Source organism: Ornithodoros turicata, unplaced genomic scaffold, assembly GCF_037126465.1.
Source record: "Ornithodoros turicata isolate Travis unplaced genomic scaffold, ASM3712646v1 Chromosome55, whole genome shotgun sequence".
NCBI classification, from domain to species: Eukaryota; Metazoa; Arthropoda; class Arachnida; order Ixodida; family Argasidae; genus Ornithodoros; species Ornithodoros turicata.
In genome coordinates, this window is record NW_026999383.1 from 913,571 (window position 1) to 931,924 (window position 18,354).

The window sequence follows — 18,354 nt, forward strand, 5'->3', positions numbered from 1 at the left end:
TCACGTCAGACCGAGGTCCCCAGTTCGAGTCCGCCCTCTTCTCTAGACTCGTCAACACTATGGGCTGCAAGCGGATTCGAACGACTGCCTACCACCCGGCGTCAAACGGCCTCGTGGAGCGCTTCCACCGACAGCTCAAGGTTGCCCTCCGGGCTGCTCCCGAAACACCCTGGCCAGAAGTCATACCGCTCGCGCTCCTGGGGATCCGTTCCACCTTCAAACCTGACATAGGCTGCGCCGTCGCCGAGCTGGTATACGGCACGTCCCTACGCCTCCCCGGAGATCTCATTTGCCCGTCGCCAGGCAGCATTGCTCTCTCACCACCTGACTACGTTTCGCGGCTCCGCCGTACTATGGCCGCCCTTCGTCCAGCAACATCTCGGCCCTCGCGTGTGTCCTCGGCCTTCCAGCATCCCGACCTCGCCTCCTGCACACACGTCTTTGTGCGCTGTGACGCTGTACGGAAGCCCCTGCAACCGCCCTACACAGGCCCTCACCTCGTGCTGCGCCGTTCACCCAACTTTTACACCATTCAGCTGAACGGCCGCGAGGACACTGTTGCCTTAGAACGGCTTAAGCCGGCATACGTCGACGCTGTACCACCGTTGCCGCCCTCCTTCTCCGTGGAGCTACTCTACGACTCACCCTCCACGGCAAGCTGTCCGCTCACTACTCCAACTACTCTTCGCCCACCGTCGCCTCCTCGGCTGTCTACACGACTCAGACCGCCCCGACAAGTCACTTGGGCTCCCAAGCTCGTTTCTGTTCGCCAGCTTCCAGCGCTTGGCTAGGGGGGAGGCCCTGTGGCGGCATTGCCAGCGCCATCACATCAAGGCGCGAATAATAAATAGCCTTGCCTCGCTCAGCCCGAGCTCTCGCTCTGACCTGGCAATTCCACCGCCATGTTGTTGTCTGGTCTCGTTAGCCTTCAGTAGCACTACACACTCCTAAGATTTTTTCCCGAAAGATCGCTCGAATCTATCAAGGGTCGCCGAAGGTTCGACGACCACAAGATCAGGGTGGCGGCTGCATTGAACGCCCTAGTGGTCCAAGTAGGATCACCATCTGGAACATCGACATCTTCTGAGGACATGATGAACTCACCGGGCAGTGTGTTGAGTATAACACCTCGTTCTCAAGACTTGGATATAATAAATCCTCTAGCTGTGGACAATTTGACAGACCCTGCTGTGACGTCGGTGGGTCCTCCGGATAGTACACTACCGACTGTGGAGGATGTGCAAGTGCAAGATGAGTCATCTGGCCTCTCTCAATTATCCACTGAGACGTCGGAATTAGCGGCAATGTTGGATGAAATTGCCCCATTACCAGAAATCCGATATAGGCAGAATATTATTGAATGCGTGAGACGACAGGTTGCAAGACTAGGTCGTGGCCCACATAGCACTACATTAGTTGGCATTGCTTTGGACGCCTGTGAAGGGATGGGTGTTCTGCCCCGTCTCACAGCTTTGCTGCATCAACTTTGCCCTGGCTCTAGACCTCGGCAACCAACTCGAAAAAGGCCAGCAGCGTCTCAAGCCACTAGCAAGAGAAAGAAATGCCGGGCGGATTATGCCAAAATGCAAGATTTATATCGGCGCTCCTGGGGTCAATGCGCAAGGCACATTTTAGATGGTGCCTCTCCCTCTGAGGTAGGAGACCCAGTATTGTTTTTGGATTACTGGGAAACAATAATGTCATCGACTCCTATCGATCTAACTGAACCAGAAGGATCAAATTTGGCCCACCCATCGACAGCAATGGAGCCTCACTGGAATTTACACCATCCTATAATGGATGATGAAGTAAAAGCATCTATACCAAGATCTTACTCTGTTCCTGGCCCAGACGGAGTCACGCTAAAAGATCTAAAGAAACTCCACGTGAAGTTGTTAAGTGTCATCTTCAATATATTCCTGTTACTCATGGATCTTCCGGCCTACCTCACAGAGTCGAGGGTCACCTTCATCGCTAAGGAGATGGATCCCACATTTCCTGATGAATTTAGACCGATTGCTGTACCCTCTTTCTTTGTAAGAGTGTTTCACCGTCTCTTGGCAAGAAGACTCTCCACGACATTATGTTTCGACGAGAGGCAAAGAGGATTCCGACAGGTAGATGAGTGTTCCGGAAACATTGGCATACTGTCAGCAATGCTTGAGGAAAGCAAGCGCTGTAGTCAGCCGCTCCATCTTGCAATATTAGATCTGCGTAAAGCGTTTGATTCAGTCACCTTTGGTGCAGTCCTAGCTGCAGGTCGACGCTTGGGCCTTCCGACCCCCTTGGTGGCATATGTAGAGCGACTTTACACAGGGTCGAAGGTGACTATCTCTGCGGGCGGATTCAAGAGGACGATTACTATTTCTCAAGGGGTCAGACAAGGAGATCCCTTGAGTCCTCTGCTATTCAATTGTGTGATGGATGGATTATTGAGAGCACTGCCTGCACACATTGGATATAGACTCGGAGACGCAACGGTCAACGCTATATCGTTTGCGGATGACTTAGTGCTTGCGGCTTCTACACCAGCCGGCTTACAAGAACTGCTTGATAGAGCCGAGGCGTATTTGAAACACTCGGGTCTCTTGTTTAACCCGGCAAAATGTATGACGTTGTCAATTGCATCATCGGGACGTGAGAAGAAAACTAAAGTGGTCCCTTTGGATTTCACTATCGCCAATATTATGATCCCAAGTCTCTCTTCGACAGACATATGGAAGTATCTGGGCATTCCCTTCACACCAAAGGGAAGAGGCCGCCCACTAGTCCTAAAAGAGCTCCGAGAAAATGTAGAAAAATTATCAAAGGCCCCACTAAAACCGCAACAACGGTTAGTTCTGTTGAAATCTGTGGTGCTGGCCCGAATACAATATGGTTTAGTGCAAGGCAGGGTCACATTACGACTCATAAAGGATGCAGACGCCATTGTCCGGGGAGCCTTGCGACGCTGGCTTCGTCTCCCTCTAGATTGTCCAGTGGCTTTCTACTATGCTTCTACCCACGATGGGGGTCTAGGGATACCCTCACTCCGCACTACCATACCAAGGCTCCGTTACCATCGTTTCTCAAGGATGATGCATTCCTCATCCTCTGCTTGTATGGCTGCAGCACAAACTCGGAATTTCGTGCCGAAATAGCATGGGCACCGGACGCAGCGACCATGGAGGGGACCTTGATATCAACTGCCCAGGATTGTTGGGCCTACTGGGCGAGAATGCTATATGCCACACTTGATGGCGCGGGACTTCAGGAAAGTGGGGGTGCCCCATGGGCACACTCGTGGGTCGCCAATGGAACTGGACTTTTAACTGGCAGAGAATTCGTGGACGCTTTAAAAGTGAGGATTAACGCGTTACCCACTGGCTCAAGAAGAGCAAGAGGCCGACCCCTAGCACCTAAAACCTGTCCTATTGGTTGTCGTGCGGTTGAAACGTTAACTCATATCGTGCAGCACTGCGGGGCCACTAGTGGCATGAGGACCCGCCGACATGACAAAGTGGCTGTGTTTATTGCATCACGATTGAGGCAGCAAGGCTGGTTCGTACAGCGAGAAAGGATTTTAAGAACCTCTGCAGGCTTAGTCAAGCCCGATATTGTGGCAATGAACGATGAGACCATTGTGGTGGCGGATGTTCAGATTGTTGGGTGTGGTCGACCGTTAGATGGCGGACATCGGCGGAAATCTAATAAATATAACGTGCCGGAAATCTGCGAGCTTCTACGGGCCGGCACGTCGAGGACGATAGCTTTCACTTCTGCCGCCATTAGCTACCGTGGTATATGGTCTAAGGACTCTGCAAAAGACCTTATCCGTCTTGGACTGACGAGAGGGGATACTACTATAGCTTCAGTAAAAGCTCTCCAAGGCACATTGGCAGCGTGGCGTTGGTCGCGGCGGGCCACTTCGCATATTGAAGTCTGATTTGAGCGACAGCTACGCTGTCCCGGGGCTGCCCTGCTTCTGGATTGCGTCTACTTCCAAGGATATTCACCGATAGAAGAAGAAATAAGAAGACGCATCATTCAAGTCCCCAGCTGAAGAAGTTATCCTGTCTGAAGACCCCGCTAGGCTGAAGTTATTGAGAAGAAGATATAAACAAGAATTTTAGCTAAAAATGTATGAGTAGCCGAGAATGTATAAGCTAGCTAAAAATGTATGAGTAACCTCTCCTGTCACTCCGGTCTGCAGCTAAAAATGTACGAGCAGCTATAGATGTAATTGGCTGGGCTGTATCTTAGGGCCTCTAAATATCGCGACTCCTGCGAGAGTGGAGAAATTTTGTTTGTCGATTGATCAATAAACAATTCCACTAGCTAAATGCCACAAAGGACGACCAAGCATAATACCCACCAGGTGTTTGAAATACAATCCATTCAAAGACGAGTGATACGCGGCACTAAGAATAATCTGCTTTCGGTAGCTAAATGCCACAAAGGACGACCAAGTATAATACCCACCATGTGTTTGAATTATAATCCATTCAAAGACGAGTGATACGCGGCAGTAAGAATAATCCTATTTCGGTAGCTATATGCCACAAAGGACGACCAAGTATAATACCCACCATGTGTTTGAAATACAATCCATTCAAAGACAAGTGATAAGCGGAAGCAAGAATAATCTGCTTTCGGTAGCTAAATGCCACAAAGGACGACCAAGTATAATACCCACCATGTGTTTGAATTATAATCAATTCGAAGACGAGTGATACGCGGCAGTAAGAATAATCCTATTTCGGTAGCTGTATGCCACAAAGGACGACCAAGTATAATACCCACCATGTGTTTGAAATACAATCCATTCAAAGACAAGTGATAAGCGGAAGCAAGAATAATCTGCTTTCGGTAGCTAAATGCCACAAAGGACGACCAAGTATAATACCCATCATGTGTTTGAATTATAATCCATTCAAAGACGAGTGATACGCGGCAGTAAGAATAATCCTATTTCGGTAGCTATATGCCACAAAGGACGACCAAGTATAATACCCACCATGTGTTTGAAATACAATCCATTCAAAGACAAGTGATAAGCGGAAGCAAGAATAATCTGCTTTCGGTAGCTAAATGCCACAAAGGACGACCAAGTATAACACCCACCATGTGTTTGAATTATAATCCATTCAAAGACGAGTGATACGCGGCAGTAAGAATAATCCTATTTCGGTAGCTATATGCCACAAAGGACGACCAAGTATAATACCTACCATGCGTTTGAAATACAATCCATTGAAAGACAAGTGATAAGCGGAAGCAAGAATAATCTGCTTTCGGTAGCTAAATGCCACAAAGGACGATCAAGTATAATACCCACCATGTGTTTGAATTATAATCCATTCAAAGACGAGTGATACGCGGCAGTAAGAATAATCCTATTTCGGTAGCTATATGCCACAAAGGACGACCAAGTATAATACCCACCATGTGTTTGAAATACAATCCATTCAAAGACAAGTGATAAGCGGAAGCAAGAATAATCTGCTTTCGGTAGCTATATGCCACAAAGGACGACCAAGTATAATACCCACCATGTGTTTGAAATACAATCCATTCAAAGACAAGTGATAAGCGGAAGCAAGAATAATCTGCTTTCGGTAGCTATATGCCACAAAGGACAACCAAGTATAATACCCACCATGTGTTTGAAATACAATCCATTCAAAGACAAGTGATAAGCGGAAGCAAGAATAATCTGCTTTCGGTAGCTATATGCCACAAAGGACGACCAAGTATAATACCCACCATGTGTTTGAAATACAATCCATTCGAAGTCGAGTGATAGGCGGAAGTAAGAATAATCTGCCTTCGGTAGCTATATGCCACAAAGGACGACCAAGTATAATACCCACCATGTGTTTGAAATACAATCCATTCAAAGACAAGTGATAAGCGGAAGCAAGAATAATCTGCTTTCGGTAGCTATATGCCACAAAGGACGACCAAGTATAATACCCACCATGTGTTTGAAATACAATCCATTCAAAGACAAGTGATAAGCGGAAGCAAGAATAATCTGCTTTCGGTAGCTATATGCCACAAAGGACGACCAAGTATAATACCCACCATGTGTTTGAAATACAATCCATTCAAAGACAAGTGATAAGCGGAAGCAAGAATAATCTGCTTTCGGTAGCTATATGCCACAAAGGACGACCAAGTATAATACCCACCATGTGTTTGAAATACAATCCATTCGAAGTCGAGTGATAGGCGGAAGTAAGAATAATCTGCTTTCGGTAGCTATATGCCACAAAGGACGACCAAGTATAATACCCACCATGTGTTTGAAATACAATCCATTCAAAGACAAGTGATAAGCGGAAGCAAGAATAATCTGCTTTCGGTAGCTATATGCCACAAAGGACGACCAAGTATAATACCCACCATGTGTTTGAAATACAATCCATTCAAAGACAAGTGATAAGCGGAAGCAAGAATAATCTGCTTTCGGTAGCTACATGCCACAAAGGACGACCAAGTATAATACCCACCATGTGTTTGAAATACAATCCATTCAAAGACAAGTGATAAGCGGAAGCAAGAATAATCTGCTTTCGGTAGCTATATGCCACAAAGGACGACGAAGTATAATACCCACCATGTGTTTGAAATACAATCCATTCGAAGTCGAGTGATAGGCGGAAGTAAGAATAATCTGCTTTCGGTAGCTATATGCCACAAAGGACGACCAAGTATAATACCCACCATGTGTTTGAAATACAATCCATTCAAAGACAAGTGATAAGCGGAAGCAAGAATAATCTGCTTTCGGTAGCTAATACCACAAAGGACGACCAAGTATAATACCCACCATGTGTTTGAAATACAATCCATTCAAAGACAAGTGATAAGCGGAAGCAAGAATAATCTGCTTTCGGTAGCTACATGCCACAAAGGACGACCAAGTATAATACCCACCATGTGTTTGAAATACAATCCATTCAAAGACAAGTGATAAGCGGAAGCAAGAATAATCTGCTTTCGGTAGCTATATGCCACAAAGGACGACCAAGTATAATACCCACCATGTGTTCGAAATACAATCCATTCAAAGACAAGTGATAAGCGGAAGCAAGAATAATCTGCTTTCGGTAGCTATATGCCACAAAGGACGACCAAGTATAATACCCACCATGTGTTTGAAATACAATCCATTCAAAGACAAGTGATAAGCGGAAGCAAGAATAATCTGCTTTCGGTAGCTATATGCCACAAAGGACGACCAAGTATAATACCCACCATGTGTTTGAAATACAATCCATTCGAAGTCGAGTGATAGGCGGAAGTAAGAATAATCTGCTTTCCCGGCGAGGAATTTCGGTTGGACGTGGCCTCTGAGGCCCCTCGTGGGATGGAGGAGGCTTCGATGGGGGATGGCGTGATCCAGTGCCCTGTGGATGGTTGCCTGCGAGTATTCAGGTCAGCAATTGGTGTTGGCCAACATATGAGGCATCAGCACCCGGATGAGGCGGCGGACAGAGTCCAGACTGCTGCTTCCCGCCCTCGCTGGACCGAAGAGGAGCGGCAGATGCTTGCATACAGGGAGGCCGAATTGTGTGTTGATGGTACCACAAGATTTTTGAATGTTGCCCTCCTAGAGGCATTCCCTGAGCGCACCCTGGAAAGCATTAAAGGTATCCGAAGGACTGCTGCCCATAAAAAACGAGTGGCCGCTGCTGTGATAGTGCTTCGGGGGAGGGCGTCTAGTAGGATTCGTCCTACAGCGTCGTCATCTTCGCCTACTGTGGTGGGCCCTCCATCGCCATCCGTTGGGGGTGGCGGGATCCCTGAGCTGGTTGTTCCCCGTGGGACTGTTGCTGCCCTGAACCCTGCGGCCCCGTCATCTACCAGCAACAGCGACGACTTCGGTGTGGTGCCGATGGCGCCAGTGAGGGGCACGCTGGCTCCCGTGGATGTTGGGATCTGTGAACCATCTTGTGCGACGACTCCTGTGATGGCATTACCCACTAGGTCTCCAAGGTCGACTATGCTTCCTGACGACGCCAGGAACTACGGTTCATCTCCGGTGGTGCCTACCTCGGGTGAGGAAGTCTTCCGGGACCAGGGTACTGCGAATTCGTCACCTTCCCATGTGTCGGCGGTGAGCCCGACTGCTGCGTCCTCGATTGAGCTGCAGCCTGGACAGCGGTCACCGGTGCTCTGGGACTCTCTTCCCCCTGGGCAGGTGGGTGTGGAGCCGGGGGAGCGGCTTCGTAGGTTCCTACTGGAATACGCCTCCGAACACCTTAGACCAGACCCTCGCCACGCTGCCCTGAGGAGGCTGGTGGATGCTGCCTTGGAAGACCGGGAGTACATCGTCGACCTTCAGCGGTTCCTGGAGGATCTTCTTCCGCACAAGCGCAGGAGCTGGGCACGTAATGCCATCATCCAACGTGGGGCTCCCACTACACGCCGAGGACGTCGACGGGCCGAATATGCTAAGGTGCAGGACCTGTACTCTAGGTCCCGGCGATGCTGTGCACAGACGATTCTCGATGGACCTGCTGCCCCCTTTCCGGGGGACCCTGTGGCCTTCTTGGACTTCTGGGAGGAGGTCATGGCGCCAGTAGTGGAGACATATGAAGAACCACAGGGTACTCCGCCACCTGTAAGGGATCGTCTTGTACACCCGATTCTTCCCGAAGAGGTCCTGGCCTCCTTCCCGACTGCGGACTCGGCGCCTGGGCCGGATGGACTACGACTGAGAGCGCTTAGGGACCTCCCTATACCCTTCATCGTTATCATCCTCAACCTTCTGCTGCTTGCCGGGGATGTACCTTCTTTCCTGTTCGATGCCCGCGCGGTCTTCATCCCGAAGTCGGAAGCGCCGGAGATGCCTGGGGACTTCAGACCCATAGCCATTGCCTCAGTGCTACTACGAATGTTTCACCGGGTGATTGCGGCCAGACTGCGAGAGGAGTGCCCCTTCAGCGATCCACAACGGGCCTTTACAGCTGCCGACGGCTGTGCCGAGGGGACAGCGCTTCTGCATACCATCCTGGCTGAGGGGCGACGGAACAGAGGCTCGGTCTACATCGCCACACTCGATCTCCGGAAGGCTTTCGACACCGTTGCCTTCGGGGCGGTGTTTGAAGCGGCTTCTAAGGCGGGTCTTCCCCCACTCCTGTTGGGGTACCTTCGGCGCCTGTATGCCGGGGGGCGGGTCCTCCTATCGTCTGGATCATTTACCAGGTGGATCCGGCCAACACGTGGTGTCAGGCAGGGGGACCCACTTAGCCCGGCTCTCTTCAACTTTGTCATCGATGGATTCCTGCGCTCTCTGCCGAGCCACGTGGGTGTCGCGGTTGGCAATTCCAACGTCAACGCGATCGCGTTTGCTGATGACCTCGTGCTGTGTGCGTCGTCACCTGTTGGCCTGCGGCATCTCCTTCGGCTCGCTGAACAGTACTTTACGCCGCGGGGACTGCTGTTCAACATCGCAAAGTGCAGAACACTGGGGCTACTGGCGGTGGGAAAGGCGAAGAAGACTGTGGTGCAACCCGTAACCTTCTATCTGCTTGGGGAGGCGCTGCCTGTCTCCACGGCGTCTACGGAGTGGAGATACCTTGGCATCACGTTCAACACCTTTGGGCCTCGGCCTCCATCTCCTGCAGAGCACCTTCGGAGGATGCTGGGCCGGCTACGTTCTGCTCCCCTCAAGCCTCAGCAGCGGCTGTTCATCCTCAGGGTCTTCGTCCTGCCCCGGCTACTGCATCAACTGGTGCTCGGTGGAGTTAGGCTGAGTGTCCTCCATGAGCTCGACATCATCACCAGGGCTGCTATCCGTCACTGGCTCCGGCTGCCACTAGATGTTCCGGTGGCATTCTACCATGCCTCTCAACGTGATGGAGGCCTGGGGGTTCCAGCCATGACAACGCAAATCCCACGGCTTCGCTTGGCTCGTCTGCGCAACCTCTCCTGCTCTTCATGGGATGCTGTGGTGGCGGCGTCCCGGCTCCCTCTCCTGCGTTCCGAGACTTCCTGGGCTGCCAGAGCTGCTACATGGGAGGGGCGTCTACTGGCGTCCCCCGCGCAGGTCCGTTTGTTCTGGGCAAGGAAGCTAGCCAGTACCATCGACGGTCGTGGGCTGAGGGAGGCGTCTGCGGTGCCAACGACCCATGCGTGGATAGCGGATGGCTCCAGGCTCATCGAGGGAAGAAATTTCTTGGACGTGGTGAAGGCGCGGATCAACGCCATCCCAACCAGAGCCAGGTGTTCCCGGGGGCGTGCGGGACTGGAGACCGCCTGCAGTCTGGGATGTCGCGCTACCGAAACCCTGGCGCATGCGACGCAGCATTGCCCCGTTACGAACGCGGCTCGCCACCGCCGACACGACCGCATAGCAGTGCACCTGGCGAGGAGCCTCCGCAACAAGGGGTGGCATGTGCAGCGAGAACGTCACATTCCCACGTCTGCTGGCTTGCGCAAACCGGACATAGTGGCGCAGCGTCCCGACGCTATCTGGATTGTGGATGTTCAGGTGGTGGGATGTGGTCGCCCTCTCAACGTGCTCCACCGCGAGAAGAGCCAGATCTATGGCTCCGTCGAGATAGCGGATCGACTCAGAGCGGCAGCATCTCCATCTACTCCAGTGATGACCACCTCAGCCACGCTGAACATCAGAGGCATCTGGTCGTCAGAATCAGCGGAAGCTATGCGACATCTTGGCCTTTCATCATCTCACCTGCGCCTTGCTGCCGTGATGGCCCTGGAGGGCACCGTTGCTGCGTGGCGGACGTTTAAGAGTGCGACGACGAGATCCGTGCTACCGTACTTGGCCGAGGCGTGAAAGTCCTCTTTTTTGTAAGGCGTGCTCCCGCCTGGTAGGAGGCGAGTTTTAGGCCCCCGTTAAGGGGGGGGGGCAGCCATGTAATTTTTTCTTGTTGTGGAGACTCCGCCCACTTCTGTCGGAGGAATGTGTATTAAACATTTCATAGCTATATGCCACAAAGGACGACCAAGTATAATACCCACCATGTGTTTGAAATACAATCCATTCAAAGACAAGTGATAAGCGGAAGCAAGAATAATCTGCTTTCGGTAGCTATATGCCACAAAGGACGACCAAGTATAATACCCACCATGTGTTTGAAATACAATCCATTCAAAGACAAGTGATAAGCGGAAGCAAGAATAATCTGCTTTCGGTAGCTATATGCCACAAAGGACGACCAAGTATAATACCCACCATTCAAAGACAAGTGATAAGCGGAAGCAAGAATAATCTGCTTTCGGTAGCTATATGCCACAAAGGACGACCAAGTATAATACCCACCATGTGTTTGAAATACAATCCATTCAAAGACAAGTGATAAGCGGAAGCAAGAATAATCTGCTTTCGGTAGCTATATGCCACAAAGGACGACCAAGTATAATACCCACCATGTGTTTGAAATACAATCCATTCGAAGTCGAGTGATAGGCGGAAGTAAGAATAATCTGCTTTCGGTAGCTATATGCCACAAAGGACGACCAAGTATAATACCCACCATGTGTTTGAAATACAATCCATTCAAAGACAAGTGATAAGCGGAAGCAAGAATAATCTGCTTTCTGTAGCTATATGCCACAAAGGACGACCAAGTATAATACCCACCATGTGTTTGAAATACAATCCATTCAAAGACAAGTGATAAGCGGAAGCAAGAATAATCTGCTTTCGGTAGCTATATGCCACAAAGGACGACCAAGTATAATACCCACCATGTGTTTGAAATACAATCCATTCAAAGACAAGTGATAAGCGGAAGCAAGAATAATCTGCTTTCGGTAGCTATATGCCACAAAGGACGACCAAGTATAATACCCACCATGTGTTTGAAATACAATCCATTCGAAGTCGAGTGATAGGCGGAAGTAAGAATAATCTGCTTTCGGTAGCTATATGCCACAAAGGACGACCAAGTATAATACCCACCACGTGTTTGAAATACAATCCATTCAAAGACAAGTGATAAGCGGAAGCAAGAATAATCTGCTTTCGGTAGCTATATGCCACAAAGGACGACCAAGTATAATACCCACCATGTGTTTGAAATACAATCCATTCAAAGACAAGTGATAAGCGGAAGCAAGAATAATCTGCTTTCGGTAGCTATATGCCACAAAGGACGACCAAGTATAATACCCACCATGTGTTTGAAATACAATCCATTCAAAGACAAGTGATAAGCGGAAGCAAGAATAATCTGCTTTCGGTAGCTATATGCCACAAAGGACGACCAAGTATAATACCCACCATGTGTTTGAAATACAATCCATTCAAAGACAAGTGATAAGCGGAAGCAAGAATAATCTGCTTTCGGTAGCTATATGCCACAAAGGACGACCAAGTATAATACCCACCATGTGTTTGAAATACAATCCATTCAAAGACAAGTGATAAGCGGAAGCAAGAATAATCTGCTTTCGGTAGCTATATGCCACAAAGGACGACCAAGTATAATACCCGCCATGTGTTTGAAATACAATCCATTCAAAGACAAGTGATAAGCGGAAGCAAGAATAATCTGCTTTCGGTAGCTATATGCCACAAAGGACGACCAAGTATAATACCCACCATGTGTTTGAAATACAATCCATTCGAAGTCGAGTGATAGGCGGAAGTAAGAAAACTCTGCTTTCCTCTGGGTCCTCGGGTCCTCGGAGGAATCCGAGGGCTCGTCATGGCTCGTCAAGGGGTGGAGGCGTCAACCTTGCATCTGTGTTCTAGAAGCCGAGTATTAACACAACGACCACTTTGGCCAACGTATGCTCTCCCGCATGTGAGGGGAATTTTGTATACAACATGCTGCATACATGGGACCAAGTTCTGTCTATGTTTGATTTTACAACCAGCCTTAGAGGGGTTATTGATTTTTCTGCACAAAGACCTAAGCTTAACAGGTGCAGAGAGGACGACCGGAACGCTATATCTACTTGCTACATGTTTAAGGTTGTGCGATAGGGTATGCAAATACGGGATATTCACAGGTATTCCATTAGGTCGCTCTCTGCTATGCTTTTCGGTCCCTTTTACTTTCCGTAGCAGGCTCTCGGCTATGCTGGACAGCAAACACACAGGGTAACCTCCTTCTACCAACTGTTTTATCTGGGCACAAAAACTCTCCTGCATCTTGTGCTCGCATGACTTCCTTAAAGCCTCCCCCAGCTTGGCGGAAGCAATCTCACGTTTTACAATTTTTGAATGCGAAGAGCAAAAGGGCAAAACGCCCTTTACAGACCTGGGGTTATAGGACCAACAAACATGGGAAGTGCCCCGCTCAAGTCTCAAGTCGCGAAATTGCAACATGTCTTCCTGCGGGAGTTCCTACGTAAATCTGAGACCTTGTGCGTTTTCGCGAAACAATTGAAGAAAAAAACTGTTCGCAGGGAACTAAGGATGAGCGTTCATCTTTTCTATAGCACAGAAGAAAATCGTCTACATATCTGAAAATGTAGAAAGTACAAGTGCCGACGAGAGCGTTAAAAATTCTCGTATCACATGCCGAAAGGCAAATGTCGCATAGTGAGGGTGAAACCGACGATCCTATAGGGGTGCCACCTTTTTGCACAAATAAGCTATCACTTTCACTGATTATAGTGGACGAGAGATAGACATTAAGGAGTTCCATGAAGGTGTTCACACTCAACCCTGTGTCATTCTGGAAGCAGATGGGGTTGCTCCTTTCAATTAGAGACTGAACTTCTTGCAACAGGCAATCCTGGGGCACCGAGTAGAACAGTTCCTCCACATCAATTGAGCTCGCAATTGGTAAAGTTAATGTCCTGCACGCACTGGATAATCTCTGTAGAGTTCTGGACGAGAAAAGGATCCGAAAGGGGCAGACGTCTAAGGTTGTTCAGTAGGAAGGTAGATACGTTTTTTTGCCACGTGTGCCTTTCCGACACAATAGCACGGAACGGTACGTCAACTTTGTGTGTTTTCGCCGTGTAGAATACGTCTAAGAACATCGCAGGGCTTGCCTTGATTGCCTTCTTCGGTTGATGGAGTTCATTTTCTTCACAGATATTAATGATTTTTTGTTTTGCAGCACCGCATTCTTTCGATTGGGCAGGTCGAAAATTCTTGTCAAGGACTTGCAAGCTCTTAGCTTTGAACATTGCTTCAGGTATGATAACAAAGCTACCTTCTTTATCAGAAGTAACTAGCTTGTTATTTGCAGCACTGAAGAAGGTAGTCACATCTCTAAGGGCATTAGCAGCAGACCTCTTGTGGGTAATGTCCTTAATTGCATGGACAGCATTATCTGTGCAGAATTCACAACCTTCACGTACCAACCTTAAACGTCTGCCCCTTTCGGATCCTTTTCTCGTCCAGAAGTCTACACAGATTATCCAGTGCGTGCAGGACATTAACTTTACCAATTTCGAGTTCTTCTCAATTGATGTGGAGGAACTGTTCTACTCGGTGCCCAAGGATTGCCTGTTGCAAGAAGTTCAGTCTCTAATTGAAAGGAGCAACCCCATCTGCTTCCAGAATGACACTGGGTTGAGTGTGACCACCTTCATGGAACTCCTTCATGTTTATCTCTCGTCCACTACATAGTGAAAGTGATAGCTTCTGTGTGCAAAAAGGTGGCACCCCTATAGGATCGTCGGTTTCACCCTTACTATGCGACATTTACCTTTCGGCATGTGATACGAGAATTTATAACGCTCTCGTCGGCACTTGTACTTTCTACATTTTCAGATATGTAGACGATTTTCTTCTGTGCTATAGAAAAGATCAAGGTTCATCCTTAGTTCCCTGTGAACAGGTTTTTCTTCAATTGTTTCGCGAAAACGCACAAGGTCTCAGATTTACGTACGAACTCCCGCAGGAAGACATGTTGCAATTTCTCGACTTGAGACTTGAGCGGGGCACTTCCCATGTTTGTTGGTCCTATAACCCCAGGTCTGTAAAGGGCGTTTTGCCCTTTTGCTCTTCGCATTCAAAAATTTTAAAACGTGGGATTGCTTCCGCCAAGCTGGGGGAGGCTTTAAGGAAGTCATGCGAACACAAGATGCAGGATAGTTTTTGTGCCCAGATAAACAGTTGGTAGAAGGAGGTTACCCTGTGTGTTTGCTGTCCAGCATAGCCGAGAGCCTGCTACGGAAATTAAAAGGGACCGAAAAGCATAGCAGAGAGAGACCTAATGGAAGACCTGTGAATATCCCGTATTTGCATACCCTATCGCACAACCTTAAACATGTAGCAAGTAGGTATAGCGTTGCGGTCGTCCTCTCTCCACCTGTTAAGCTTAGGTCTTTGTGCAGAAAAATCAATAACCCCTCTAAGGCTGGTTGTAAAATCAAACATAGACAGAACTTGATCCCATGTATGCAGCCTGTTGTATACAAAAGTCCCCTCACATGCGGGAGAGCATACGTTGGCCAAAGTGGTCGTTGTGTTAATACTCGGCTTCTAGAACACAGATGGAAGATTGATGCCTCCACCCCTTCTGGGCACCTTGCGGCACTGTCGCACTTGCAAATGTAAACCACTGTTCGAAACTACAACCATTTGTGCTCGCTTCAAAGAAAAGAATGTTCGAGAGATTGTGGAGGCCTCCCTAATCTCCTCACTGGGAGATAAGTGTGTTAGTCAAACTTCTTTGTCCCTCTTACCAGTCGAGATTGACTATCTTGCAGGAGCCTAACTTGTGTTGGAACATGTTTATCCTCACCTTTATCACTATCTGTGTCCTACTTTCTTGCGCCTTTTAACTGACGTATTGTCAATAAATCCTTTAGTTGAGAGTCTGCAGTTCCGCTGTTGTGTGTTTCTACCGTTGTGTCTTTGTCCTCTCTTTGGCTGCAAGATTTTACTCATGGTGAAGCCTGCTGGGGGACTGAGGTAGTGGTAGAGCAATACCGGAGCGGCCATTCCCCAATGGTACTCGGCGTCCGGAGACAGTCCCTGTGGCTAACTTCAGTGGCGTGTGGATGTAACCCAGTGTCTAGGGGGCCGGGACCTAGTCTGCGTGACACAAGTACTGGGAGGTCTCGGTTCGTCCGAATGCTTATGGCAGCCTCCTGTAACGGTGCCTATTGGTTCGCCAACAAACCGGCGAAGCGTTGGCCAAGGTCACGTTGGGGCCCTCGGATGATGCCGGGAGGTATTGCTACCCTCCTGTAATCCAGCATATTTGGTGGCTGAGGGGCACGAGGTATATCCCGGTGCTACCCGCTCATGGTCTACTTTTGCCACAATGTCCTCACGTCCAGAAAGTCGATGGATCCGACCCTTGACGCGGACCGTCAGGCGACGGTCTCGCAGCACTCCCATGCCGGGAGATAGGAAACGTGATTGCTCGTGAGGTCCGTCACTGGTGTCCTTTCACGTCGCCAACGGCGGCAATCCCTGGTGGTACCTGGTGTTCGGGCACAGTTCCTATGGCTAACTTCCGTGGAGAGTGGTTGTAACCCAGCTTCTTGGGGGCCGGAACCCAGCCTGCAAGACACGAATACCGGGAGGTGTGGCGGCCTCTTGTAGCAGCGGCCGTAAGGGGTAAAACCCTGTTTCCTTTTGCTGGGTTTAAGTTCACCGGGACCCCTTTGTGGTGAAGGGAAAGTTTTTCCGTTCCCTTCCCCGTTCCACAAGGGCCCTCAGGGAGGCTAGGAGGGGTGGCGTCCTTCTGTAATCCAGCCTGGAAGCTGAGGGGTGCGGGGGGCTTTGGCAACCCCCGGCGCTATCCGTCGAGTGGTGTGGTGCGAAGGCGTTAGCCGGTGGTGGGCTGAAGCCAGGCACGTATCTCGGCCAGCTGGGGCCTCTCTCAGAGTCTATCTCTGTTGAGGGGTCTCGGCTATGCACGGCGAGCACTTCCGAGTCATCAAGTGTGCGAAAGAGTATGGCAAGGGGTGTCTCCCGGTGGTCCTGTACTGCGAGTGGGGGCACTCCACGCCACACAGACATAGCTAAATGCCACAAAGGACGACCAAGTATAATACCCACCATGTGTTTGAAATACAATCCATTCGAAGTCGAGTGATAGGCGGAAGTAAGAATAATCTGCTTTCGGTAGCTAAATGCCACAAAGGACTACCAAGTATAATACCCACCATGCGTTTGAAATACAATCCATTCGAAGTCGAGTGATAGGCGGAAGTAAGAATAATCATATTTCGGTAGCTAAATGCCACAAAGGACGACCAAGTATAATACCCACCATGTGTTTGAAATACATCCATTCAAAGTCGAGTGATAGGCGGAAGTAAGAATAATCTGCTTTCTGCTTTTTTTTGGGGGGGACGAAATCCTAGCCCTGACCTCCACGTGGTGTCCCCTGGACCCTGGCTCTCTGTGAGATCCAGGTGACTAACTAGGTGCTAGGTTTGAAGGTGGAGAAGTTTCACGGTGCTGTGTGTTTCCTTCAGCGCCTTTTCTGTTGGCTCGTGTCTGTCGAAGTTTATTTGAGCCCCGCTGCCGCTGCAGTTTGGGGTCCAGCAGCTAGCTTGCGCTGCCCCTCCCCTGCTCTATCATGGAGCATGAGTGTTTCCTTTGCGGTAAGTTGTACCGCACGGAGCGCGGTGTCAAACACCAGCGACTGTCGCATAGGTCATGTGAGGCCACTACGAACGTTGAGCTGGGGTCAAGTAACCCTGTTGTGACTGCTGCAGTTGGGTCAGGTAGCCCTACACGGGCAGTAATCGAGGAGGCTGTGGGAGATCCCGGTCCAAGTTCTTCGGCTGCCCCAGGGCCCTCGGATGTGCAGGAGCTTCGTTTTGCACCTATTGATGGGGTTGTCGGCCAGGCCGCAGCTTCCGAGACAAGACCCGGTCCTTCCTCTGGGACTGACCAGGGGCCCCGTCTGCTTCCATGCCATATCTGCATGAGGGAGTTCAGGACTGTACAAGGAGTGCGTGTGCACCACAACCAGAAACACCGTGGGATGGCTTTTGTGGCGCCGATTGATATGAACTCCAGGACCGTTACATGTGTTTATTGTGGCAGTGAATTCGGGACGGTGCAAGCTGTTCGGGCACACCATGCCTGGAGGCATCCCGGGGAGGAATTTCGGTTGGACGTGGCCTCTGAGGCCCCTCGTGGGATGGAGGAGGCTTCGATGGGGGATGGCGTGATCCAGTGCCCTGTGGATGGTTGCCTGCGAGTATTCAGGTCAGCAATTGGTGTTGGCCAACATATGAGGCATCAGCACCCGCATGAGGCGGCGGACAGAGTCCAGACTGCTGCTTCCCGCCCTCGCTGGACCGAAGAGGAGCGGCAGATGCTTGCATACAGGGAGGCCGAATTGTGTGTTGATGGAACCACAAGATTTTTGAATGTTGCCCTCCTAGAGGCATTCCCCGAGCGCACCCTGGAAAGCATTAAAGGTATCCGAAGGACTGCTGCCCATAGAGAACGAGTGG

General features: G+C 49.8%; 1 protein-coding gene across 1 annotated transcript; it reads left to right on the forward strand.

Moving 5' to 3' along the window:
* The first annotated feature begins 59 nt into the window (after window positions 1–59).
* On the forward strand, window positions 60–791 carry LOC135374390 (uncharacterized). The gene has a single exon (XM_064607366.1). The coding sequence runs from the start codon at window positions 60–62 to the stop codon at window positions 789–791; it is 732 nt and encodes a 243-aa protein (XP_064463436.1).
* The last annotated feature ends 17,563 nt before the right edge of the window (window positions 792–18,354 follow it).

Bases quoted from the DNA above. Each gene is read 5' to 3' on its own strand.
- LOC135374390 (XM_064607366.1), top strand. From the start codon at position 60: ATGGGCTGCAAGCGGATTCGAACGACTGCCTACCACCCGGCGTCAAAC.